Source organism: Lagenorhynchus albirostris, chromosome 10 (genome assembly GCF_949774975.1).
Source record: "Lagenorhynchus albirostris chromosome 10, mLagAlb1.1, whole genome shotgun sequence".
Lineage (NCBI taxonomy): Eukaryota > Metazoa > Chordata > Mammalia > Artiodactyla > Delphinidae > Lagenorhynchus > Lagenorhynchus albirostris.
Genome location: NC_083104.1, coordinates 73,327,497 through 73,355,473, shown reverse-complemented (window position 1 = coordinate 73,355,473; position 27,977 = coordinate 73,327,497). Strand labels below are relative to the sequence as shown.

Here is a 27,977-nt window from a genome sequence, read left to right as displayed (position 1 = left end):
ATGCTGTTACCACACTGACTTGATTACTTTAGCTTTCTACTAAGTTTTGAGATCAGGTAGTGTATGTCCTCCAACTTCATTCTTTTTCAGGGTTTTTTGACTGTTTAAAGTCCTTTGCCTTTTCATTTAGAATCAGCTTGTCACTTTCTACAGAAAAGCCTGGTGGGATTTAGAAAGGAATTGCACTGAATCTATAGATAAGTTTGTGGAGAAGAATATCTTAGCAATACTGCTTTGTGATCCACGAACATGGTATAGCTCTTCATTTATTTAGATCTTTTTAAATTTTTCTCATTAACATTTGGTAATTTTCATTGTACAGGTCTTAGATGTATTTTGTTAAAATTTTCCCTAAGTATATCATGTTTTTTCATGCTTTTGTAATTTCTTAATTTCATTTTCTACTTGTTCATAGCTAGAATACGTAAATAAAATTGATTTTTACATTGACCTCATTCTGAAACCTTGCTAAACTCATTAGTTCTACTATCTATTTTTTAGGTCCTTTCTTGTTTTCTGTGTAGACAATTGTGTTGTCTGTAAATAGAGGCAGTTTTATTGCAGTATTTCTAATTTGTTTATTTCTGTTTTATTGACTTATTTCACTGGTATTGATAGTGAATAGGAATGATGAGAGTAGATATCTTGCTTTATTTCTGATCTTATGAGGAATGTGTTCAAATTTTCACAATTAAAATTGATGTTAGCTGTGGATTTTTCATAGATGTTCTTTATCAGATTAAGAAACACTGTTGTTTTTAGTCTGTCTTTTTCTGTGTATATGTGTATGCCTCATTTGGAATTTCTAAGTCTTTTTTATGTATGTCATTAGGGTGCTAATACAAAACAGCTTGTAATTCTACCACCAAGGAGACTTTTGTTATCATGCCAAAGTGTATCTGTCCTGAAACTAGACTTTTAGTTGTTAATATTTCTAAAATGTCTGCCAGTATTGGATACTTTCTTATCTAATCCATCTTGTTATCTAGGTGGCCACAGTGTGCCCAGGTAACAATATCCTTCCACGTAGCAATTTGTTTCTTTTCAAAAGTCAGTGGACTTGAGTCTTTTTCATCGAGCAATGTCTCTTTGTTCCCACCAAAAGCAAGTGACATCATTGAACATTTGAAATGATTCATTCTGATGTGAGCATTTATTCACAGCCACTACCATAACCTTTGCTGATATACGGTAATATGATACATGGTCCCCTCGTATCTTACAGGAAACTGGATAGGCAAGCCTGTCTGTTACCACACAGTAATCATATCTCCTTGTGTGAAAGCACTGACCATCAAACTGCTCTTATTATATCAGTATCATTTAAAAAAATTTTCTTATCTTTGTATATCTTCTTATATATTTTTCTAATATATATATATATATGATTTTTAAATAGGTACATGAAAGCATGGGAAGCCTTTGAATGATTTATGGCTGGTAATATCTGTCTCTTTCTAGTCATTTCCTTATATTGAAATAATCCCAATTGGGCAGCACTGAGCAGCCTCATGATCTCGTGTTCTCACAGATTTCTTACTAAACTGATACCAGTTACCCATTTTTCTATAGGACGCAGAACTTTCACATTTATTTGTAAGCCCAAGGTACTTTAGATAGGACTTCAACTATCCATGCCCTAGCATCCTCAACAGTTACTAAAACCCCCAGTGTCTCCTATTGAAAGAGTTTGTATTAGTTGCTGTGGATCAATGAGCTCTCTATGAGACCTCAAAATTAAAGAAATGGCAGGTCATGCATAATGTATGATGTACTTTGACTTCCTCGTAAAAGTGATATTTGTAGGCTGGTCTATCTGGGTCAGAGCTGTAAGTAAGTGCCCCAGATATACACCATCTCTTCCTCCCAGATGACTTCACAGTGGAGATGAGATCAGGGCACATTTTCCTTCTTGGCATGTTGATGTTCCCATGCTGTGTGGCACTGGTTGGTTTAAAGGACTTTGTGAGGGAAAGGTATCACTAAAAATCTAACCATCTCTGGGGAAAGATATGTTAACTGCTTGAATTGTATTGAGAGATTTTTTTCATTAAAAATTATTTGGAAGGTGGTTTCTTTCTCATTTGCAAATATGTTACTAGAGAGCTCACACTCAGCCCTTGCCAATGAGCATTAGAACAAACTCTGAAAAACAACCAGTTTGTTTTTGTTTTTGTTTTTTTAAATTTGAACCTATGACTCTGTCACTCACATGGGACTGAGCCAGGCTGTAACCAACCTTCTAGAAAAGGTTGTGTCTCATAGTTTATTTGTGCGAGTGCATGTGCATACACACACAGGCATACACATATACATCTAAGTGACTTCCCCCCTCTCCTTTCCCGCTGACCCAGAGCAGGATCCTAGTAAGAAGAGCCATGATTGGATCACTGCTTCAAATCCTCAGAGCCTACCAGGTGCCTTTCACGCAGGATATACACAAGAAAATGCTGAAAGGAAGATAAGATATTTTCAGCGTTACCATTGTCATACGAAGGTTTCCCTTTCAAATATGATTTCTCTTATGCCCCCCACACACTGCTGCTATGATTCATAGGCCATCTGCGCTTTGGTGTCTGCACGGCTTCCCTCCCTTACTTCAAAGAGGCAACACTTCCACCCCATCTCTGTCTGTCCCCTCCCCCTACCGTATTTGTTTTCATAGCACTTATCACCACTGTCATAGTATGTATGTATGTATGTATTTATTGACTTACCTACTAGAAAGTCAGATTTAGTATATTCATGGCGTGCCTCACAGCACTTAGAACACTACATGACATGTCGTAGGCACTCAGTAAATACTTGTAAATGAATAAATAAACAAATGTAAGCCGGGGGGACCATTTTCAAACCTGTGAACCTGAGTTCCCCAAGAGCCTTATAGTTAGAATGGGACATCCCCAGACCCACAGACGTAAGTGCTATCTATAAAGTGGCTACCTGAAATACAACTCCCATATGTGTTTTAAATTTTTTAAAGTGTTTCCCCATACACAAATTTTTTCACCATAATATATGTTTTTAATATTCTCTTATATGTTATAAAGATGGGAATTACTGATCCTAGGCTTCACTAGGTCAAAAATAAAGTAACTTGGGGGCTTCCCTGGTGGCGCAGTGGTTGAGAGTCCGCCTGCCGATGCAGGGGACGCGGCTTCATGCCCCGGTCCGGGAGGATCCCAGATGCCGTGGAGCGGCTGGGCCCGTGAGCCATGGCTGCTGAGCCTGCCTGTGCAGACACAGCCTGTGCTCCGCAACGGGAGAGGCCACAACAGTGAGAGGCACGCGTACCGCAAAAAAAAATAAAAATAAAAAATAAATTAAAAAAAATAAATAAATAAAGTCACTCGATCTTAGTTATTAGGTTAGCCTTGAAGCAGAGGACTATGGTACAGTGGCCATTATCAGGAACTTAGCTTTAAAAATATCTCAGACTTCTTTCTTTAAAGGCCAATACCTTGATATTCTCTTTTCTTATACTTCTACACAGTGTTTGAGATGAAAATGCCACAGTTTTGAAGATATCACTTTAAGTTCTTCCCCCCCCCCAGATTTATTATGTAGGAAAGACTTGCTTAAAAATACATTTTGTTTCAAGTGGCCGTGGCACCCCTTTACCTGCTGTGAAAGCCAAAGATAAAAGTCTGGCCAAGTGGAAGCAGAGCTGATCTCATTTGACCCTCTCAGCCCAGAAAAGTAGTGGTTTGTTTTTTTTTTCTTGCAAAAGCAGCTGTTTCTACTTCTTAGACGGAAAGGATTTCAGCAATGGCCTTAGTTTCCAGACTGTTTGTTTAAAACCATACTGATCTATAAAAGAAAATAGTGGATGTACGTGAGTTACCTTAGTTTTTTAAGACTGCTGTATAACAAAGTACTACAAACTGGGTGGCTTGAAACAACAGAAATTTATCATCTCAGAGCCCTAGAGGCTAGAAGTCCGAAATCAAGGTGTCAGCAGGGCTGGTTCCTTCTGAGGGCTCTGAGGGAGAATCTGTTCCGGGCCTCTCCTAGCTTTGGGTGATGACCAGTAATTCTTGGTGTTTTTTGGTTTGTACATACATCTCTCCAATCTCTGCTTCTGTCTTCACATGGTGTCCTCTCTGTGTGTCTGTCTCTTCTTTAAAGGTCACCATGTTGGATTAAGGAACACCTTAATGATCTCATCTTAACCTGATTACATCTGCAAAGACCCTATTTCAAGTAAGGTCACAATCACTGTTGCTGGGAGTTAGGACTTCAACTTTTCTTTTTGGAGGATGCAATCTAACCAGTAACACCTTCTCCTTACCATTATATCAAGATGGTAATTGTAAACAAAATTAGTCTCAGCATAAAAGCCATAGAAATGGCTTTGCTGATTTTATTATGATGAAACAAATAATGAGAAGAAGAAGGAGAAGAAATTTAACATGGAACATTAAAATGAGGGGTAAACAAATTTACCATCATTACCTCTCCATTGTTAATAAGAATTTTCAAAATGACTGAAAAAATATCAGTACAACCTAACTCTAGAACAATGCAGTCATGGAATACCTTCCCTCCACCTGCTCATTTATAGTCGAGAATGGTCTTTGATATTGATATCGTCTCATCACACCTTTCAGCCTCAGCACAGAGCACACTCAGGTGGCCTTAGGATCTGAGTCCAGATTGGAGGTTTTAGGAGCTGGTCACTCAGCCTAATCAAGGAACCAGCTCTCCCAAGTTCCCTCTGCCCTTGAATGCCAGGACCCTGCCATTTCTTGCCATACCCTACATGGATGGCCCATCCATGGGCCATGGAGCATGGCCCATCCATGTTCATGGCCCGTCCAGCTCTCCCAAGTTCCCTCTGCCCTTGAATGCCAGGACCCTGCCATTTCTTGCCATACCCTACCTGGATGGCCCATCCATACTCTGGGGCAAGGCCACTGATTCCCAACTATTTGTAGTATTAGGACTTCACATAAATATATTTTATGGATACCTACCTCCTTCCCCATAATAGCAGTTGTACAACCCTTTATTTAGGAAAATTTACTCTGCATTTTGTTTTATTAATCACAAATATAAAGTAGTATATGTTTGAGAAGTTAAAATTTTCAATTTATGAACTAAATCATTTTGCACATACAAGTGTCCACCTATATTGGTTTTCTTTACATGAGGACTACCCAAGTTTAAATAGGCTTTTTCTTATTTACCAAATATTTATTGAGCATCCAAATGTAAGGCATTATGAGATCTATAATAATGGCCAAAACAGAGCTTGAAAGATAGAAGTTATTAATTAATATATTGAATTAACCTTTTCATGTAGAAATATGTATTATTAGAGAATTATAATCAAAGTGCTTCCAGAGTTGCAAATATGCATTTCAGTGAATACGCATTTGTTTAAAAAATTCTCCAAGCTTATGATTTGATTATATATCATTATAACTATAACTGAGATAATAATACACACTGTATACAAATCCAAACGCCCTACCCTTATACAGGGCTTCGCATTTTATCGAATACTTGCATGTGCCTTATCATAGCCAAAACTTCCAAATCTCTCTTCTCCAAAGTTAGATTGCAACATCGTATTTTAAGGCATTACAACCTTACTTGACTTTTTTTCATTATAAGTTTGACTCTTTAATATCACCATATAATTATGTTTACATGAAGAATTGGAAAGGAGGCATAGAGCCTCCATATGTTCATTTCAGCCTGGGTGGCTAAATGGCTTATAACAGTCAATGCATGAAAATGGTCTAGATTGAATAAATTAGCAAAATCACAAAAGGAAACCACTGTAGGAAATAGTTTTACACATGTAATTGCTCAAATCCTCTAGTGAATGTGTCAATCTGTACTAACTAAATAAATTTGTTTATAGACATGTTCTGTATTAGCTTCCACTCTTTCACAGCCCTTTGCCAAACAAAATCCCACTAGAAGTAGGATGTTCACACCCGAGTAGGAGTTTCTTGGATAAATATTTTTACTATATTGAGACCAAAACCACTTCTACAAATTTCAGACTTTGATTGAAATACTATATTTCTTTAGCTTTTTTTCCCTTCCATCTTTTCTGCTGGCAGCCATTCATGCCTTAGCTTACCTCCCCTCACCTCCCACGGCTGTGGTGTACAAGAAGAGGCGGGCTGCATGCACAGGGGGCCAGCGGACCCTGGGAATGACGGGACCTGCCCATTCAATCGCTCCTACCACCACATGGACTAGACAGACAGAGAGAGACTCGTGTACAAAAGAGCTTTCCCTTCCCTTTCCTAAAACCTGGTTGAAATGATTCATTGAATTAATTTCAAAGTAAAGATTACACATCCTGAGGCTATGCTTTATAGAATGCCTGCTTACATTCCATTTGAGTTCTCCATGAATAGAATACATAAAGGTAGAATTCACGCAGCCCTTCCTAAAGAAATCAGGGTAAGAGTTCTTGAAATATAACAGCCACATTCTTTCAGAAGGATGTCTCTGATCTCAACTTTCACCAACAAGAATCTCAACTGATTTCTTAGTTCCCTGGTCCATGATTGGTGCTGAATTTTTCATAGGCCTTTTGAAGATCTATTTTTTAATTTTTCTGGTGACTAATAAAATATTTCAAAAGTAAGTATTTTTAATAGTAATAACTCTGTTAAAAGTGAAATTAAGAACATTGCTTTTTAACGTGCTAAATCTAAACCTTCTCAGTGTTTTTGAGAGACAGAATAACCAGTAAACAGTAGACTCAAACAACAGTGGAATAGGGGTGATCTGAACCAGTGCAGTAGCCTAGTTACCATGACCCGAATAGCCCAACTTTTAGGGTTAATTAGCATAATGCCCAATAACATGAGCACTGTCACTGCTGTAGAAATAATATATCTGATGTGGAGTGATTCCATACTTCAGGAGATTTAGTCATTTAATATGATACCTCTGTTCAAATTAATCTTTCACACTGGAGAACACACTTTGGTTATTTACGATACTTGCAGGTAAATTTTTTTAATGGCTAAGGCAGATTGTAAATGTCTGTGGCAAATTCCATTAAAACAACTCTGTTACAGAAATAGAGGTGTATAATATGCACAAAAATGTGTTCATAGTGCCTCAAGAACACTTAATTAGGGAAGGAGACACAAAGACATGGAGGAGGCATGCCTGTCATTGTCAGTCAGTACACAGCAGTTTAGTTTTTTTATACTTTTTTAATTGACGTATAGTTGATTTACGGTGTTTTTCAGGTACACAGCAAAGTGATCCAGTTACATTCTTTTTCAGATTCTTTTCTGTTATAGATTATTACAAGATATTGAATGTAGTTCCCTGTACTGTACAATAAATCCTTGTTGTTTATCTATTTTATATTTAGTGGTGTGTATCTGTTAATCTCAGATTCCTAATTTAACTCTCCCCTCTTTCGCCTTTGGTAACCGTAAGTTTGTTTTCTATGTCTGTGAGTCTAGTTCTGTTTTGTAAATAAGTTCATTTGTATCATTTTTTTTAGGTTCCACATATAAGTGATATCATATGACAGTTGTCTTTCTCTGTCTGACTTACTTCACTTAGTATGATCATCTCTGGGTCCATCCATGTTGCTGCAAATGACATGATTTCATTCTTTTTTATGGCTGAGTAGTATTCCATTGTATATATGTGCCACATCTTCTTTATCCATTCATCTGTCAGTGGACCTTTAGGTTGCTTCCATGTCTTGGCTACTGTAAATAGTGCTGCTGTGAACATTGGGGTGCATGTATCTTTTCCATTAAAGTTTTCTCCTTTTCCAGATGTATACCCAGGAGTGGGATTTCTGGATCATATAGCAACTCTATTTTTAGTTTGTTTTGTTTTGTTTTGTTTTTTTGTGGTACGCGGGCCTCTCACCGCTGTGGCCTCTCCCGTCACAGAGCACAGGCTCCGGACATGCAGGCTCAGCGGCCACAGCTCACGGACCCAGCTGCTCTGCAGCACGTGGGATCGTCCCAGACCAGGGCACGAACCTGCACCCCCTGCATCGGCAGGCGGACTCCCAACCACTGTGCCACCAGGGAAGCCCTATTTTTAGTTTTTTAAGGAACCTCTATACTGTTCTTCATGGTGGCTACACCAATTTACATTCCCACCAACAGTGTAGGAGGATTTCCTTTTCTCCACACCCCTTCCAGCATTTATCATTTGTAGCCTTTTTGATGATGGCCATTCTGACTGGTGTAAGTTTTGATTGTAGTTTTGATTTGCATTTCTCTAATAATTAGCAGTGTTGAGCATCTTTTCGTATGCCTGTTGGCCATCTCTATGTCTTCTTTGGAAAAATATCTATTTAGATCTGCCCTTTTTTTTTTTTTTTACATCTTTATTGGGGTATAATTGCTTTACAATGGTGTGTTAGTTTCTGCTTTATAACAAAGTGAATCAGTCATACATAAACATATGTTCCCATATGTCTTCCCTGTTGCGTCTCCCTCCCTCCCACCCTCCCCATCCCACCCCTCCAGGCTGTCACAAAGCACCGAGCCAATATCCCTGTGCCATGCGGCTGCTTCCCACTAGCTATCTACCTTACTGCGTTTGTTAGTGTGTATATGCCCATGACTCTCTCTCACCCTGTCACAGGTCACCCTTCCCCCTCCCCATAACCTCAAGTCCGTTCTCTAAGAGGTCTGCGTCTTTATTCCTGCTTTACCCCTAGGTTTTTCATGACATTTTTTTTTCTTAAATTCCATATATATGTGTTAGCATACGGTATTTGTCTCTCTCTTTCTGACTTACTTCACTCTGTATGACAGACTCTAGGTCTATCCACCTCATTACAAATAGCTCAATTTCGTTTCTTTTTATGGCTGAGTAATATTCCATTGTATATGACCCAGCAATCCCACTACTGGGCATATACCCTGAGAAAACCATAATTCAAAAAGAGACATGTACCAAAATGTTCATTGCAGCTCTATTTACAATAGCCCGGAGATGGAAACAATCTAAATGCCCGTCATCGGATGAATGGATAAAGAAGATGTGGATCTGCCCATTTTTTGACTGGGTTGTTTGTTTTTTTGATAATGAGCTGTATAAGCTGTTTGTGTGTTTTGGATATTAATCTCTTGTTGGTCACATCATTTCTCAAATATTTCTCAAATATTTTCTCTCATTCCATAGGTTGTCTTTTTGTTTTGTGTATGGTTTCCTTTGCTGTGCAAAAGCTTTTAAGTTTAATTAGGTCCCATTTGTTTATTTTTTATTTTGTTTCCATTACTCTAGGAGATGAATCCAGAAAAATATGTTACTACAATTTATGTCAGAGTGTTTTGCCTTTATTTTCTTCTAGGAGTATCCAGTCTTACATTTAGGTTTTTAATCCATTTTGAGTTTGTTTCTGTATATGATGTTAGAGAATGTTCTAATTTCATTCTTTCACATGTAGCTGTCCAGTTTTCCCAGCACCACTCACTGAAGAGACTGTCTTTTCTCCATTGCATAGCCTTGCCTCCTTTGGCATAGCTTAATTGACCATACGTGCTTGGATTTATTTCTGGGCTTTCTATTCTGTTCCATTGATCTGTGTCTTTTTTTGTGCCAGTACCATACTGTTTTGATTATGGTATAGCTTTGTAGTATAGTCTGAAGTCAGGGAGCATGATTCCAGCTCCGTTCTTTCTCAAGATTGTTTTGGCTATTCAGGGTCTTTTGTGTTTCCATACAAATTTTAAATTTTTAGTTCCTGTTCTGTGAAAAATGCCATTGGTAATTTGATAGGGATTGCATTGAATCTGTAGATTGCCTTGGGTGGTATGGTCATTTTAACAATATTTAGGTCCAGTCCAAGAACACAGGATATCGTTCCATCTGTTTTGATGGTCTTCAGTTTCTTTCATCAGTGTCTTATAGTTTTCAGAGTACAAGTCTTTTGACTCCTTAGGTAGGGTTATTCCTAGGTATTTTATCCTTTTTGGTGTGATAGTAAATGGGATTGTTTCCTTAATTTCTCTTTCTGATATTTTGTTGTTAGTGTATAGAAATGCAACAGATTTCTGTATATTAATTTTGTATCCTGCAACTTTACCGAATTCATCGGTGAGCTCTACTAGTTTTCTCTTGGCGTCTTTAGGATTTTCTCTGTATAGTATCAGGTCATCTGCAAACAGTGACAGTTTTACTACTTCCTTTCCAATTTGGATTCCTTTTATTTCTTTTTCTTCTCTGATTGCTGTGGCTAAGACTTCCAAAACTATGTTGAATAAAAGTGGCGAGAGTGGGCATCCTTGTCTTGTTCCTGATCTTAGAGGGAATGCTTTCAGCTTTTCACTGTTCAGTATGATGTTAGCTGTGGGTTTGTCACATATGGCCTTTATTATGTTGAGGTATGTTCCCTGTATGCCCATTTTCTGGAGAGCTTTTATCATAAATGAATGTTGAATTTTATCAAAAGCTTTTCCTGCATCTATTGAGATGATCATATGGTTTTTATTCTTCAATTTGTTAATGTGATGAATCACACTGATTGATTTGCAGATACTGAAAAATCCTTGTATCCCTGGGATAAATCCCACTTGATCATGGTGTAATCATGTATTTTAATGTATTGTTGGATTCAGTTTGCTAGTGATTTATTGAGGTTTTCTGCATCTTATTATTTCTATTCTTAATTTGCTCTTTTTTTTCTTGTTTCCTAATGTGGGAGCTTAAATGAATGACTTTAGATCTTTCTTATTTTCTAATATGTGCATTCAGTGCTTTAAATTTTCTTCTAGACATTGCTTTTGCTGCATGCCACAATGTTATGAGATGTTATGTTTTCAGTTTTACTTAGTTCAAAATATTTTAAAATTTCTCTTAAGATTGCTTCTTTGACCCCTATGTTGTTTAGAAGTGTGTTGTTTAACTTACAAATACCTTGGGATTTTCCAGCTATCTTTCCAGTATTGATTTCTGGTTTAATTCCATTATGGTCTGACATTGCATGATTTTCATTCTTTTAAATTTGTTAGGATATGTCTTATGCCCTCAAATGTGGTCTATTTTGATGAATGTCCCATGTGAGCTTGAGAAGAATTTATAATCTATGATTGTTCGATGAATAGTCTAAAGACGTCCATTATGTCCACTTAATTGGTGATTTTGTAGAGTTCCATGTCTTTAGTGATTTTGTGCCTGCTGGACCTGTTTGTTCTCAGAGGGGTGTTGAAGTCTCCAGCTACAATAGTGGGTTCATCTCTTCTCCTTGAAGTTCTGTCACTTCTTGCTTCATGTATTTTGATGCTGTATTGTTAGCCATATATCTGTTGAGGATTGTTACATCATCTTGGGAAATTGACCCCTTATCATTATGTGATGGCCTTCTGTCTCTGATAACTTTCTTGCTGTAAAGTTGGCTCTGTCTGAGTTTAATATAGCTACTCCAGCTTTCTTTTGATTAGTGTTAGCATGGCACATCTTTCTCCATTTGCTTTTAATCTATATGTGTCTTTATATTTAAAGTGGGTTTCTTTTTTTTTATAAAGCAGGTTCTTATTAGTTATCCATTTTATACATATTAGTGTATATATGTCAATCCCAATCTCCCAATTCATCACAGCACCACCACCACTACCCCCTCTGCTTTCCCCCCTTGGTGTCCATACATTTGTTCTCTGAATCTGTGTCTCAATTTCTGTCCTTCAAACAGGTTCATCTGTACCATTTTTCTAGGTTCCACATATATGCGTTAATATATGATATTTGTTTTTCTCTTTCTGACTTACTTCACTCTCTATGAAAGTCTCTAGATTCATCCACATCTCTACAAATGACCCAATTGCGTTCCTTTTTGTGGCTGAGTAATATACCATTATATATATATATTTATATATATATATATATTTATATATATATATATATACCACATCTTCTTTATCCATTTGTCTGTCATTGGGCATTTAGGTTGCTTCCATGACCTAGCTATTGTAAATAGTGCTGCAGTGAACATTGGGGTGCATGTGTCTTTTTGAATTATGGTTTTCTCTGGGTATATGCCCAGTAGTGGGATTGCTGGGTCATCTGGTAATGCTATTTTTAGTTTTCTAAGGAACCTCCCTACTGTTCTCCATAGTGGCTGTATCAATTTACATTGACCTCTAATCAAAGTCCACTTTCCAGTAATACTTCACCACTTCACAGGTACTATTAGTACCTTATAAGAACAAAATAAGATTGATTCCTTCCTCCTGTCCCTTCTATTGTTACTGCAATTCGTTTCACTTATACATAAATATACAGAAACATGGGTATATATGCAATGTAATTGAATACATTATTACTATTATTTTGAACAAACCATTATCTATTAGATCAATTAAGAATAAAAGTTTTTATTTTACCTTCACTTATTCCTCCTCCAGTGGTCTTCCTTTTTTTATGTATATCCAGGTTTCTGAACTATATCTAATGAACTTCCTTTAACATTTTCCTGCAAGCAGGGCTACTAGCAAAAAAAAACTTCCCTCAATTTTTGTTTGTCTGAGAAAATCTTTATTTCTCTTTCACCTTTAAATGATTACATCACAGAGCACAGAATTCTGGGTTGGTGGATTTTTTCTCTCAACACTTTAAATATTTCACTCCACTTTTTGCTTGCTTACATGGTTTCGGAGAAGTTAGGTGTGATTTTTGTCTTTGCTCCTTTATAGGTAAGGTGTTATTTTTCTCTGGCATCTTTTAATTTTTTTCATTTTTCTGTAGTTTGAGTATGATATGCCTAGGTGTAGTTTGGTTTTTGTATTTATTCTGTTTGGTGTTCTCGGAGCTCCCTGGATCTGTGGTTTGGTGTCTGACATTAATTTGGGAAAATTCTCAGATGTTGTTTTTTAAAATATTTCTTCTGTTCCTTTCTCTTTTTCTTCTTCTGGTATTCCCATTTTACATATGTTATACTATTTGTAGCTATCTTACAGTTTGGGGATATTTTATTCCATCTTTTCTGGTTTTTTCACTCTTTGCTTTTCAGTTTTGGAGGTTCCTAGAGAACAGTTCTTGGATATTCTGTTCTTTTTTTCCAGTCTTTTTACTCTTTGCTTTTCAGTTTTGGAGGTTTATAGTGCAGTATCCTCAAGCTCAGTTTATTTCCTCAGCCATATCCAGTCTACTAACAAACCCAAAACCCATCAGAGGCATTCTTTATTTCTGTTACAGTGGTTTTTTATCTCTAGCATTTCTTTTTGATTTTTTCTTAAAATTTCCATCTCTTTGCTTACATTGCCCATCTTTTCTTGCATGCTGTTTACTGTATCCATTAGAGCCTTTAGCATCCTAATCATAGTTGTTATAAATTCCCAGTCTGTTAATTCCAACATACCTGTCATAAATGGGTCTGGTTCTGATGCTTGCTGTGTCTTTTCAAACTGTTTTTTGCCTTATAATATACCTTGTAATTTTGTCTTAATACCCAGACATGATATACTGGGTAAAAGGAAAAACTATAAATAGGTCTTTATTAATATGGTGGTAAGATGTGGGAGGAGGGGACGCATTCTATACAACTATGATTAGGTCTTAGTCTTTTAGTGAGCCTGTGCCTCTGAACTGTGACCTTCACAAGTGCTTCTTAGTGTCCCACCCACCAGCCTGTTAGTCAAGGTGGCTACAGTGGACTGAAGTTGGGTATTTGCCTTTTCCCAGGTCAGGTAGGCTCTTAGAAAACCTCTGCAGGTTAAGCTCTGGTTAAATAGTTCCTCCTGTAGGTAGACCTTGTTAAGAAGAACAGTATGCTTTGGTGTATTTCAAAATGCTGTTTACCCCTCTCCCTGCCCAAAGCATGAGGAGAGTTTTCTGTGATACTCACTTTGAGAACCTGGTAGAGTTCCAGGAGGTGAAACTCAGAAGAGTGTGGTCCCCTTCCCCATCCCCCATGATTGAGTCCCCCGGGAGTTTTATCTCCCAGGTTTGTCCACACTACAAACCTAGCAGTTTGTCAGTTACAGTTCAGCTTTCCCTACCCCAGCACTGGTCCCCACAGAGGTTTTTGCTTATAGATTTGTGCTCCATTACATTGTGACTCTCTGTATTTGCCTGTCTGTCTCTCTGATTTTAAGGGCATTGGTTTTCCCTGTCATTTCGCTTCTCCTTTGGATCTAAGAAGAATTTTTGATTTTTCTGTTTGTTCAACTTTTACTTGTTAGGACAGAGTGGCACCTTCCAAGCCTCTTACGTGCTACCTCAGAAGCGAGAAGTCCTCCAGTTATTCTGATTTAATATAAGGAGTTTGTATCAGGCTCTAAAGTAATGATTCAAAAGAACTGGTTGAATGTTTATATAACATGAGCATTTCTTGCCTGAATTTTGATAAAAATTCAGTGGTTGGTGGTAAATGATGTGGGTTGGTGTCTTGGATTTAATATTTATTGTGACAAGCATAGCCTGTAGACTGGCATTTGGGAATAGGATAAGTCAGGCTCTCTCTCCTCTGGGTCTTACCTAGAACATTTTTCTGTCCTGCTACGCATTCCCCTCCCATCCCCAACTCGGGCCTCAGCTGAGTGTCTTTTCCTTCAAGAAGCCTCCTTGATCACCACCACCCACCTCAACTATCCCCTTATATGGTCCCATTACACTCTATTCTCACTTTGTAATTCCCATTACTTTTGTCATTTCTTATTCAATATGTCTCCCCCACTAGACTGTTCAACATATGAAGGGTAGGAACCGCTTCTGTGATCACTGCTGTGATCACCACTGCACCTCACAGCCTATATTATTAAATGAATGAATGAATGACAGTAGCTTCATCCAGAAATATACCTTCTCAGGTGGCTACTTCAGTGATTGATATTAACTACTGTGTCCTGATAGTTCTGTGTCATAATTTTATTATTCACTGTCTTCCAAAACTTCTTGAATATCTTAATTATAATTTATTTACTCTTCTAAATTGGTGTCTTGACCATGGGTAAACAGCTGTTGCTATTCGTGTTCTTATTCTCATGTTGTGTTTTTTGACGTGGCAAAGGCCACTGAGGCAGTATTTTCTTTTAATTTTTATTGTATCATTGTTGACAACTTTGAAAATAGGAAATACAATTGGGTAACATTGCCACCCAACCACGATTGTTAAAAAATTATTTTATACTACTATAAACTTTTCAGTAACAGAATATTGGAACTTAAAATGTTTAGATGCCACAAAACAATTTAACAGTGTTGTTTTAGATGACTTGGATTTTTTTTTTCTGGCAAACAATGCAGTTGGCTCCATAGATGCAGAAGTTTTTACTCTTGGCAGAAAAGAGTAATGAGAAGCCCAGAAATGCTCCCATTGGGAGCTGTGAACTAACATCAGAGTAACCCTTTGCTTTGCTGCATTGCTTATGATTGAATTATTAAGGTCACTAATTTATTTTTCTTAACAATTGCTGCTGACGGTTATCTGGTGAAATGATAAGTGTGTGGTCTAAACCTAATTTTTCAGAGCTGAGAATACCCTAGCTCCTGCTCTCATGGTGAACACATGTTAGCATTTCTCATTGTCCGGAGGGAACTAAGGTACTTGCAAGTCAAATGCATTCATTCGTTAGATGTTTGTTTATTGAGCACCTACATAGGTGCTGTGCATTGGGTTGCACCCTGGACATACAGAGATAAATAAAATAGCAACTTCCTGGGGCTTCCCTGGTGGCGCAGTGGTTGAGAGTCCGCCTGCCGATGCAGGGGACACGGGTTCGTGCCCCGGTCCGGGAAGATCCCACATGCCGCGGAGCGGCTGGGCCCGTGAGCCATGGCCGCTGAGCCTGCGCGTCCGGAGCCTGTGCTCCGCAACGGGAGAGGCCACAACAGTGAGGGGCCCGCATACCGCAAAAAATAATAATAATAATAGCAACTTTCTGCCTTCTGGAGAGCTTTGGGTCAAACAAGAAAAATGAGAATTAACTGTTGTTATACTAAACTGCTCCCCCAAAAATGGAGATTCTGATTACTAACTCCTGCCAGTTTGGCACTGTTTATACATATACTTATATGTGCTTGCAGCTTGGAACAATTCGGACATCTGTGTTGTTTACAGTATAGGTAGCTGAAGAAAAGTTTAATATTATTGCCATTAAATTATTATTACCATAGATGTATTTAAGTGCATACAATATCATGGAAAGAATAGTTTAAACATAGAAATGGCACACTTTTAGTTAGACTCATGTAAAGTTGCTAAAAATGACATTCACAAAAATCTTTTCTCTAAAATGCAATGCTATTTGTGTCAACCACATAATTATTTTTCTCAGCAACAACAAGAAATTAATACATCTCTCCTATAATTTGATTGCAATGACTTGGGCAATTAGAAATGGTAATTTTTAATAATTAAATTTTCATTTAGAGATGTTTATATTCAGAATCCTGAAATAACTTATAAGAAGAATATGATACAGACTTAGAGAAAAGCATGCATAAAATGACACGTTCCTCAAGATTTATAGGCTCCAGTTACTTGGAATAGAACGGGAGTTAATGCTATGTCTTTTTCCTATTCTGCCAGCCAGAGGAGACCTCTTATTAAAGGGCAGGGCTCCCTCCACTGTCTTAAATCAAGGCTCTGCTGTCTGACAAGCTGCCCTCCATGATTTTCACTGGATATTTATAACATGCGGAAGTACACAAAAAAGGAAAATGTTTAATGAAGAGCTTTGCATGTTACAATGCTATACATCATATGGTTCAATTTAGATTCTCTGAAATATCAGAGTTAGAATGAAATTATCAAAAAGGGGAAAGTCACATGGCATTGGTACAAACAAGATGTGCCTATTTGTATTTATGTTTGCTAATGAATTTCAGCCATGATCCCCACTTTGATTTTAAGAGTCTCAGACCACCATTCGGTTTTATTCATTGTAATTAAATCTCTTGCCCACACGCAGACACAAGGGCAGCAAGAAAAGGGGGCATATTTTATCTTTTCAAAAGCTATTACGTAGCTTTGATATGAAGCTCCAGAGGTCCAAAGATTTAGAGTATTAAAGCAAAACAGTATGTCTCTCAGGGCACTGTCACCTCCTTCAGCAAATGGAGGAGCCGAGAGAGGGCTTGGACTCTGAATCCAGTGACCCCACAGAGGGCAGGGCTGAATTTGTGCTTACGGGAGCAGTGGAATTTGAGGCAACTTGGTGTAGTCTCCGATGTTGCTACCGAAAGAGAGGTAGAAAAAGGCCAGATAAAAGCACAGCTGGTTTCACGTAACTTGGGAGTGAGTTGGGGCAGAGCGGAGGGCTAATTCATCTGTCTTGCGGAACGGCATTTATACGTGAGATGCAGAGATGTACATACCTTCCCAACCCCAGCCAACCGAGTGTTCCAACAAATAGAACACTTAGGCTAACTTAATTAGTAAGGACTAGGGAAAGACTGTTGCTTTCGGTTACTCTCCAACCTCCCTCACCTTTTCCTTCCAGCAAAGCCAAGCCAGTAGCTGTAGAACCTCTGCCCTCTGTGCCCTCTTCATCGCTGTGGAGTGGAAAAGAGCTTTTGGGAAACCACCAGGCCCTTGGTAGCCAGGGCGGCTCCTGTGGCCCACAAATCATCCAAAATGCAGAGAGTCTACCCTACACTTAGTTAATTGGGAGTTAACGGTAGTTTGGGACAGGGTGAATGTATGCTCCAAATCTTTTCCTTGTCCTTCTTCTACTGGATTTAACCCAAATTCGGCAACTCCAGACAGACCTAGGCAGGCCACATTATTTGCTTGGCCCTAAATCAGACACTGAGCACAGCCTTAGTAAGACCTCAGCATGAACAAATGGTACGTCGTTCCCTTGAAGGTTCTAAAGGTGCATACTTTTGCCACGGGACCTTTCAGCCAAGTTTATCTTAATTAGTTTGCTGTTTCATCCATTTATCAAAATTATAATTTGGGGCACTCAGGGATATTAGGTGATTCTCTAAGGGAGAGCTAATCATATAGCAGAAGAGGCAGAAGTAGAACTAAAAGCTCATGATCGCTGCCTTGTTCTAACTACTCAGCTGTCCTGTTTTGGACATCATGAAGTCCCTCCCTTCGCCCAGTCTCTTCACTTTTGTTCTGCTCCCAAGGGTACTTCATCTGGAAAAATGATTTTTTTTCCCCTACATCTGTTTTCCCCATTAAGGTCAGAGAAGCTGAACACACAGCTTTGGGCAGAATGAGAACCATCCTGGGTTCTCTCCACATGACCATGGATGTGTCTCTCTTTCTCCCTGGGCAATGGTTTTTTCATTTGTTAAATTAGGAATTGGGCTAGAGGAGTTCACAAAGATACTTTCCAATTCCGAAATTTTATTGTTCCTTGATTTTAGATGTAAGCAAAAGGTTTGTTCAACTTGGTTTAGTAGGCTCAATTTCCAAATCCCTTTGTCATTATGGAATTAAATGCGGTGTGGCGGTCTGAAGGACCGTGCTGCCTAACAGCAGCATCCCAGCATCTGGGAAGGAGAAAAACAATGACTAGTGTACAGATGACCCACAAGTAAGAAACGTGAGAGGTAACAGGTAACCCGTCTGCTGTCTGCGTAAAAGGCACGGTCCAAAAACCTAATTTCTGTTTCTTCTGTATTAAATTAAATGGTAAGATTAGGATTCCATTATGAAATATTGTTCACTGTATAATCATGACAGATTCTGAGAGGGTTCCATTTATTGATCAAACCATGTTGGGATCCTGTTAATGGTGTACTCACCTATTCCACCACCATTCCCAGCCCTCACCTGCATCCAGGTCACTGGGATTGCTTCTCAAACATTCCAAACTCGAACTCCACTCAGACCAATTGACTTTAAAGAAGTGAAGCCAGAGGATCTGTTATTTTTGTAAAGCGCCCCAAGTTATTTGGGTGCACAGTGTTTTTTATTATACACTATTCTTTAAATTAGTCTGGAAAATAAGCGCCAGTTGAGAGTGCCTCCAAACTGAAGATGACTTAGATTCAGGTCCCGTCTTTGCACTCTGAAGGATTGTGCCGGACTAATCTAGTTCATTTTAACTACTTCAAGTGATCTTTAGCAAGAATTGAGTTTATGAGGACTAGGAGAATATGTGTATCTATAGTAATCAGGATGGAAGAAATTAGGTCAGATTTCAGGGGGTTTTTTGTTTTCTTTTGTTTAATGTAAGACAGTGTGGTATAATAAAAAGAGTACCGGCCCTGGGTTTTGAATCATAAATCTACTCATCACCCACTAGACATGTCACTTTAAAAAGGAGAATAACAAGACCTTTTTTTTTTTTTTGCTAGTCGTGGTAAGGCTAAATTAGATATGGACATGAAAGTATTGTACTTCATAAACCATTTTTTTAAAATTGTAGTATTTTTTAATATTTGCCCCCCGCTTTAAGAAATATACAATCTCATGCCCTTTTAAATGTTATTCGAAATTAAATATTATGATTAAAAGGAAAAGAGAAAACAAAAAGGCTGTCTTATTTTTTCTCTTTCCCACCCTTGAAAATGACCTCTCAATGCATTTTACTTGTGGTGGTTAAACCATTAGCATTAAATTGGAAGCTTTAGTGACTGCAGGGACTGTGTTACTTATCCTTGTGTCCTTTGCACCTCCAAGCACAAGTGCTAGTGCAAGCAAGCACCACCAAGCACCAAGCTGGAACTCTAAATAAAGAGTTGCTAAAATCCAATTCTGCAAATTTATAGGAATTCAGACAACAGAACCAAAATCTTCTGTCTTAGGCCTTTGAGGAATGAAGTATTTGTAAGTGAATTTGAGGCCTGCTATAATGAAATTTTCCCCCTTTTTTTCCAGCTTTATTGAGGGATAATTGAAATATATAAGGTTATATAATATATAAGGTTTGGTTTATTTAAAATCTTCCGTTTTTAAAAAAATTTTTATTGGCGTATAGTTGATTTACAATGTGGTGTTAGTTTCAGGTGTACAGCAAAGTGGTTCAGTTATACATAGACATATATCCACTCTTTTTTTTTTAAGATTCTTTTCCCATATAGGTCATTACAGAGTATTGAGTGTTACCTGTGCTAGACAGCATGTTCTTATTAGTTATCTATTTTAGTAGTAGTGTGTATATGTGTGTGTATACGCCAGTCCCAGTCTCCCAATCTATCCCTCCCTCTGCTTATCCCCTGGTAACCATAAGTTTGTTTTCTACATCCATGACTCTATTTCTGTTTTGTAAATAAGTTCATTTGTACCCTTTTCTTTTAGATTCCACATATAAGCGATATCATATGGTATTTGTCTTTCTGTGTCTGACTTACTTCACTCAGTATATAATCACTAGGTCCATCCATGTTGCTGCAAATGGCATTATTTTCTTCTTTTTTCTGGCTGAGCAATCTTCCATTCTATATATGTGCCACATCCTCTTTATCCATTCCTCTGTTGATGGACATTTAGGCTGCTTCCATGTCCTGGCTATTGTAAATAGTGCTGCAGTGAACACTGGGGTGCATGTATCTTTTTGAATCATGGTTTTCTCAGGGTATATGCCCAGGAGCAGGATTGCTGGATCATATGGTAATTCTATTTTTAGTTTTTTAAGGAACCTTCATACTGTTCTCCATAGTGGCTGTACCAATTTACATTCCCACCAACAGTGTAGGAGGGTTCCCTTTTCTCCACACCCTCTCCAGCATTTATTGTTTATAGATTTTTTTTGGTGATGGTTATTCTGACCAGTGTGAGGTGATACCACATTGTAGTTTTATTTTGCATTTCTCTAATAATTATTGATGTTGAGCATCTTTTCATGTGCTTTTCGGCTATGTGCATGTCTTCTTTGGAGAAATGTCTATTTAGATCTTCCGCCCATTTTTTGATAGGATTGTTTGGGGTTTTCTTTATATTGAGCTGCATGAGCTGTTTTGTATATTTTGGAGATCAATCCCTTGTCAGTTGTTCCATTTGCAAATATTTTCTCCCATTCTGAGGGTTGTCTTTTTGTTTTGTTCATGGTTTCCTTTGCTGTGCAAAAGCTTTTAAGTTTAATTAGGTCCCATTTGTTTATTTTTCTTTTTATTTTCATTACTCTAAGAGGTGGATCAAAAAGGATCTTGCTGTGATGTATGTCACAGAGTGTTCTGCCTATGTTTTCCTCTAAGAGTTTTATAGTGTCCAGCCTTACAATTAGGTCTTTAATCCATTTTGAGTTTATTTTTGTGTATGGTGTTAGGGAGTCTTCTAATTTCATTCTTTTAGGTGTAGCTGTCCAGTTTTCCCAGCACCACTTATTGAAGAGACTGTCTTTTCACCATTGTATATTCTTGCCTCCTTTGTCATAGGTTAGGTGACCATAGGTGCGTAAAATCTTCATTTTTTCTTAACGTAGGCATTTATCACTATAAACTTGCCTCTTAGAACTGCTTTTGCTGTATCCTTTTGTTTCATCTTGAAGAACTCCAGTTAGCATTTCTTGTAAGGCAGGTCTAGTGGTGATAAATTCCCTCAGCTTCTATTTGTCTGGGAAAGTCTTTATCTCTACACAGGAACTACTTTCCTGGGTAAAGTGTTCTTGATTGGCAGGTTTTTTTCTTTGAACACTTTGAATATATCATCCCTTTCTCTCCTGGCCTGCAAGGTTTCTTCTGAGAAATCTGCTGATAACCTTATCTGGGTTTGCTTGTATGTGATGACTCTTTTTAAACTCTTGCTGCTTTCAAAATTCTCTTTTTGTCAGTGATTTTTAAGAGTTTGACTATAATATGTCTCAGCGAATAGCTCTTTGGGCTAAATCTATATGGGAATTCCTGAGCTTCATGTTTCTGGATGGTCATATCTCTCCCCAGATATCAGAACTTATTTCTTCACATGAGTTTTCTGACCCTTTCTCGCTCTTCTACTTCTAGGACTCCCATAAATCAAATACAGTCATCCCTCAGTATCTGTGGGGGATTAGTTCCAGGACCCGCCATGGATACCAAAATTTGCAGATGTTCAAGTCTCTTATACAAAATGACATAGTTTTTGCATGTGACCTCTGTAAATCCTCCCATATATATTTTAAATCATCTCTAGTTTACATATAATAACTAAATCAATGTAAATGCTATGCAAATAGTTGTAAATACAATGTAAATGCTATGTAAATAGTTGCCAGCTCACAGCAAATTCAAGTTTTGCTTTTTGGAACTTTCTGGAATTTTTTTTCCAAGTATTTTTGGTTGGTTGAATCTGCAGGTGTGGAATCAGTAGATACAGAGGGCTGACTGCATTATTTCACTTAATGGTGTCCCCTAATTTTACACAGACTTTTTTCACCCTTTTTTCATTCTTATTTCTTTTCTCCTCTTAATGGATAATATCAAGAAATCTGTCTTCAAGTTTGCACATTCTTTCTTCTGCTTGATTCTGTTTTTGAAGCTCTCTCTTGCATTTTAGTTCCAAAATTTTTGTTTAGTTCTTTTTTCTGACTTCTGTCTCTTTGCTGAATTCCTCATTTTGTTCATGCATTGTTTTCTTGAGTTCATTGAGTTGTCTGTCAGTTATCTTAATCTCACTGTGCTTTCTTAAAATAATTATTTTGAATTCTTTTCCAGGTAACTCACAGATATCCATTTCTTTATGGTTAGTTACTGGAAAATTATTGCGTTCCTTTGGTGGTGATACGTTTCCTTGCTTTTCCACGTTTCCAGTAGCTTTGCACATTTGAGGGAGCAGTCAACTCTTGCAGCCTTTTCAGACTGACTCTGGAGGGGAAAGACTTTCACCTGAAGGTGTCTGTGAGGGCTCTGGCAGGGTGGGATTCAGCAGCTCTGATTCTGGGCAAAGCACAGTGGCATAATCTCTGTGCAGCTCCATCAGCTGAGGTCAACTTGGGCCAAGACTGCAGGGGCCCAGACTGCAGAGGTCCTGCAAGTGGCAGTGATACCTAGGGCTGTTGGGGTCCCCGATGGCAGAGGCTGCTGCTGGGGTCTTTCTTTTTTGCCTGTGAAAGGAAGTTCCAGCCAAGGGGATCCATTTTGGTACCAGGTTTAGTGAGCTGGCACTCAGTGGCAGTGGAGCCGGGGTTCTAGGATCAGGCACGTGTGGAACTGCCTTGGTCCTGGGGCACAGGTGCACTTGCAGTGATGGTAGTGCCAGTGTCTGAGGTGCAGGCATGTGCATATCTTCCAAGGACCCAGGGTCTGAGTTCTTGGGGCTTACCACAGTGATTTGGGCCCCAGGGTGGGGAGAACAGCAGTGGCACAAGCTGGGGGGTGACAGGGTACAGTAGTGGCTTGAGCTCAGGGTGCAGCAACAGTACATCCTGGGGATGGTGGGTCAAAGTCCTAACTCTGGTCCTAACAGCTCAGCCTCAGTGATGCCAAAATTAATCAGGAAATGTGGTAGTAAGAATAAAATACAGGTCTGAACTGAGGGGCGTGGTTTTATCTATAATTAAAGCCTTACTAATTAGGCTAATGGCATAAATAACACATATATAATTATATTCAAACTGCAGGATATGTTTTATAGCATAGTTATCTTCTTTTGCTTAAGATAAATATTAACCTTTTGCTTTTTAATATTAATTTGCATTCCTTAAAATGTGTAATTTATGATGCACCATAAAAAAGCAGAAGTAAACCAGTTTGGGATTTAAATGTTTTCTCTAGCTTGTTCATTGTCCATATGATTTTTTTAAGCCATATTTTTAAAGTACACCCTTAATTAGTTAATTTCCCCACCAGTGCCCAGTGCAGCAAGTAGAATCTATGTCTGTTTATCCAGGTAGATTGAGATTCCAGTAAAAGGTCATAATTTTGAACTGAATGGATAAAAGAATGTCAAAAATGGGGAGCTAGCTTGATACTCAATTAAAAAAAAAAGCCTAAGAACTACAATTGGCCCTTTAAAATATATATATATATATATCATCTTTGCTGGTAACTTTGGGAGATGCTAAAATATCTGAGCTGTTCAATGCATTTACATAGGAGCCAACAGTAGTTGAGAACAGAGCTCTATTAAGTAAGAAGTAAAGCTTAAGTGGTATATAGCAGTAAGAGCTGGTTTGGGGGGGGGCGAGGTCTGTGTTATTGATTAATTTATACTTTTCAGTAGTTGGGGAGGTCCTGGCTTTTGCTGGTCAAGGTCTGGGTTTTACTAACTAGGGGTGTCTGTGAATCGTTCATAGGCTCTGACAGTAGAGAGTGAGTTGAATACAGAATGTTTCATGAGAACGTGGCCTCTGGAAGGCCCTCACACCAAGCAATGTTTAAATTTAGTTTCAGCATTCGCAACACAAATACAGAGAAATTCACAGTTGACACAAAGATGAGTTGTCTTCATCCATCTTCCTTTCAAGTTGCTTACTCTGGAAGGGATGCCAAATTTGGGACATTCCCATAATTACCCTACACAGACAGACAACATACATCCTTTATACATAAAAAGGAAAAAGCAGTGACTCAGGGTGGAGGACCCTAGGGGATTGGTTTGCTGAAATTGCTCTTCACTAATTACACATGCTCGTTTGTTTCTTCTTTACTTTAGAATTAGAAGAACTTATTCCAGAAATCTGAGTCAGCTCTAAACTTTGGTTTTCTCATTAAACTTGGCTACTTGAGTGTCTATGTTATTAAATAAGCCCATCATCTTTTACTTGTTTGCAAACAACGGTAATCAGTTATCTGTGAAGGTGACTAGATTTTTGAAAAGTGACCTTTTCAGTACTGGAGCAAACCATTTCATATCGCCCACCCTGGAAAGATTTAATGTGGTAATTTCTCAGGTGAGTTCAGCCAGGACTCAGTCTTCTCCCGAGCCAAGACTGCTGTTTCAAGGAAGGCTCACCTCAACCATTTACCTTTAAGAGGAACCCAGCTTTAGTCCTAGGTCCATTTATCTCCATGTAAACCATCCCTGTGCTTTCAATATTATGTTATGTTAAAGGTTGTCACTGTGGTTGTAAACTGTAAAATATCAAGGTTAAGAAGCTGAAAGTATTACTTTGGCGTGAGCCTCTCGAAGGCGGCTGTGGTGGAAGGGGCTGTTTCAAGGCCTGAGGCTCCCCTGCCTGTAGTTGTGGGAAGACACCTTATCCGTTCCTGCAACTTATTTGTGGCTCTCCAAGGAGCTCACTTAACCACTGTTCTCCGGTGCACGATCTTAGGAGCTAGAGCTGGAATTTTCTAGCCTTTGCTAGAATGTTTGCTTCAATCTGAAAGTGCCCTGTGGCACAAAGAGTCCAATGGTGAGGTGGAGCTCCCAGAGATCCCTGAGAAAGGAAACTTGGAATCTGCCACTGTTTTCTCATCCTCGATATGCTGATCTGGAGTGAACTGTGTAACAGCATAACCCACCGATGAAATTTCAGCCAGGGCGCCAAAGCCTGACAACCATAGTAAATCCTGTGTAAGCAGGAGATTTGAAGGGAAGGGTTTTGAAGTTAATTGAATTTTATGATTAACAGAAAGTTATCTGGAAAACCATTTTTGTTTCACCTCGTAGTGGTAGAAGTCTTTCTAAAAAGCTTGGGTCCACTTTCCTTTTTTTTTTTTTTTTTTTGTATAATTAAAAATAATCATGTTTTTAGAATAAAACTCTCAGCACCTTCATAACATTATCTTAACCATAAAAGCTTATTCTGTATTTCCTATAATATGGCTACTGAAGGTAAATTTATTGGACCGAAAGTTTACAGACTCCAGAACAGCCCAGAGTTACTAGCTTAAAGGAAAAAAAGATCCCTGATATGAGATTTTGTCATTTTTTCCATTTTTCTGAAAACAGATTATAGAAAAATTCCAGTTAATTGAGGGTTATGAATTCTCTGAACATTGCTGTTCCTAGTTTAAATAATGAAAACTATGGTGGTGAAAAGGGGTATTTTATTCCTAAATCCCGGATTTTAATTCTGCTTCACTCTGGGTCTCATTGTGAGAATCAGGACGAGTCACAGAGGCCCTGTATGGCCCAGCTCTTCCGACTCTGAAATGCAGAATATTTCTCTTGGGGTGAGAAATCACGCCATTTTACTTTCTTTACTGGAATATATTGCATTATTGCAATTAGTATCTATTTTCCCATTTTTCTTTTATGGGAGTATTTTTATCCCATCATGAATATCCATTTATACATCTATATGTACATGAACATATATAAAATTATGTAAGATTCAGGTTTTCTGTAATGTCTATAATGTACAGAACTGCTTAGAGGTCACCATATTTGCGGGGGGGGGGGGCTCTGTTAGTATCTGTTCCCATACCTTTTCGCTGAGACTGTAAATTAGGCCTGGGAAGGATATAATGAGTCAGTAATTTACAGACTATTAAGAGACTTAGTTAGAAGTGATTCTTGGGCATGTCCAATAGAGAGCACATGTTTATAAAGGACAAACAGATTCAACACAACATGTCTTGGGCCTAACCAAGCCCAATCAATTAACAAAATGGGATGTCTTATTTTAGGTATCTCCCACTCCCCCAAAATAGAATCACTAACCACTTGTTAACCACACTGACTTTTTAACAAAGTGGCTGCTAGAGCTTTGCCACCAGAAATGTTCAGATTAAGCACCCTATTAGATTGCAGCCAGCAGAGTGTACAAAACAGGAAGAAAGTTCTGTTTGCTCTTTTGCTTCCTTTCCTGGTTTGACTTCATGTGATAATTCACTGCAGATTTCTTTTTCTTTGACAGAGTGCCTACCGCAGGAATGGGATGGCTTTTCTGGCCTGCTGATGTGACTGTGACTGAGACAACAGGAAAGGCAGTGTTATATTAAGGTGATTTCTGTTCCCCTCCTTGGGCAAAATAAAAGACAAGTTTACCTTCTCCGCATCCTTGGGAGTGGGTTGGTTTGTTGTGACTATCAACTGGCTGACTCCAGCCCTTTTCCAGCCCCCTCAACGCTTAGTCTTGTTTACTAGATGGGCCATTTAGCCAATTAATGGCAGGATGTTTGGGATGGTGTGTAGGTGGACAAGAATGCACATCACACAGTTTTGAGATTTTAATTTGGAATAGATTTACTGCTCTCAGCTCACATAACTTAAAAGCAGTGACTTTTTTTCTCTCAGTGTTTAGTCTATGTTTTATTTGATGCATTTTGTAATCCAGGTTTAGGACAAAGGAAACAAAATTAAAAGAACAGTCAGTTTTCCCCTTGGACTGTCCCACCAACTCTACCTTCTGACATTTGATGTCTAGATCTACGTGTATTTTACAGACAAATGTCCATCTTATAAACTCACACTAATCAAAGACCTAATTGGCCTGATGAACTAACTGTCTGTTCCCATCTTCTCTTCCCTTCACCCCACGTGTAGTATATGTGTCATTTTCATGGCCTCTTCCCAACTTCCTGAGTGTGTACCTATCGTGTGTTTTTCCCCTCGTAGGCCCTCTTCCCCATCTTCATTTTTCTCCTTCCCCTGTCCCTCCGATCCCCAGGCCCAGCCCTCACACACACGCTGTACCCATTTAGAAGCAAAGTGGTTAGAATCAATGGATGGGGAGCCAAGTAATCTGCTTTCTCCCTCCAAAGCACTAACACCTAGACTGAAATGTGGGCTGGGCAGTTTCTTGCTGGTAGCAGCTGAGTTATCCTTCTGGCATCTGTACTTTCTCCAGTAAACGAGGAACTGTAACGAAGCGAACCAAAATACAGCAGTTATATACAGTTCTTGATTGAACTTGAATTGCAAAGGAGGAAGTTGTTTCTTTAATTCTTTAGGAGTTTTGTATAATTTTACTTTTATCATGGTTTCTACACACACTGAGATAGCCTTTGTAAAGAATTAATAAAAACAGAAATGAGAAGTATGCAAGGTTTCCCTCCTGTGACCAAATCGTAGTGAGGCTCAGTTAGCGTGATTGTGCCATATTTTCACATTTGTTAACTATCACTTACCTGTTCTATGTTAGTCCTTCTGGAAAAAATCTTCATGTCAAGAACAAAAAAACGCAGATATATAATATCAAAAAATTGCCAAAGGGTTTTGATGTTCCATCTGCGCTTGGTGAAATGTATGATTAAACTTTTCTTTTTATCATCATTCTTATTTTTCTTGGCATCCCTAATCATGGAAAATTACAAGC

The 27,977-nt window shown here is 38.4% G+C and overlaps 1 protein-coding gene across 5 annotated transcripts in view; it reads left to right on the top strand.

Annotated features, from left to right (window-relative positions):
• Window positions 1–27,977, top strand: part of SUPT3H (SPT3 homolog, SAGA and STAGA complex component) — a 449,170-nt gene that overhangs the window by 394,900 nt on the left and 26,293 nt on the right. For 3 of the 5 annotated variants that reach the window (XM_060163028.1, XM_060163030.1, XM_060163029.1), the window contains exon 12: window positions 26,577–26,662. In XM_060163028.1, coding sequence (XP_060019011.1) covers window positions 26,577–26,618 — 42 coding nt within the window. In that variant the 3' untranslated portion in view covers window positions 26,619–26,662. Of the gene's footprint in view, window positions 1–26,576; window positions 26,718–27,977 lie in introns of those variants that run through there. The other 2 variants (XM_060163025.1, XM_060163026.1) reach the window with 1 other exon arrangement.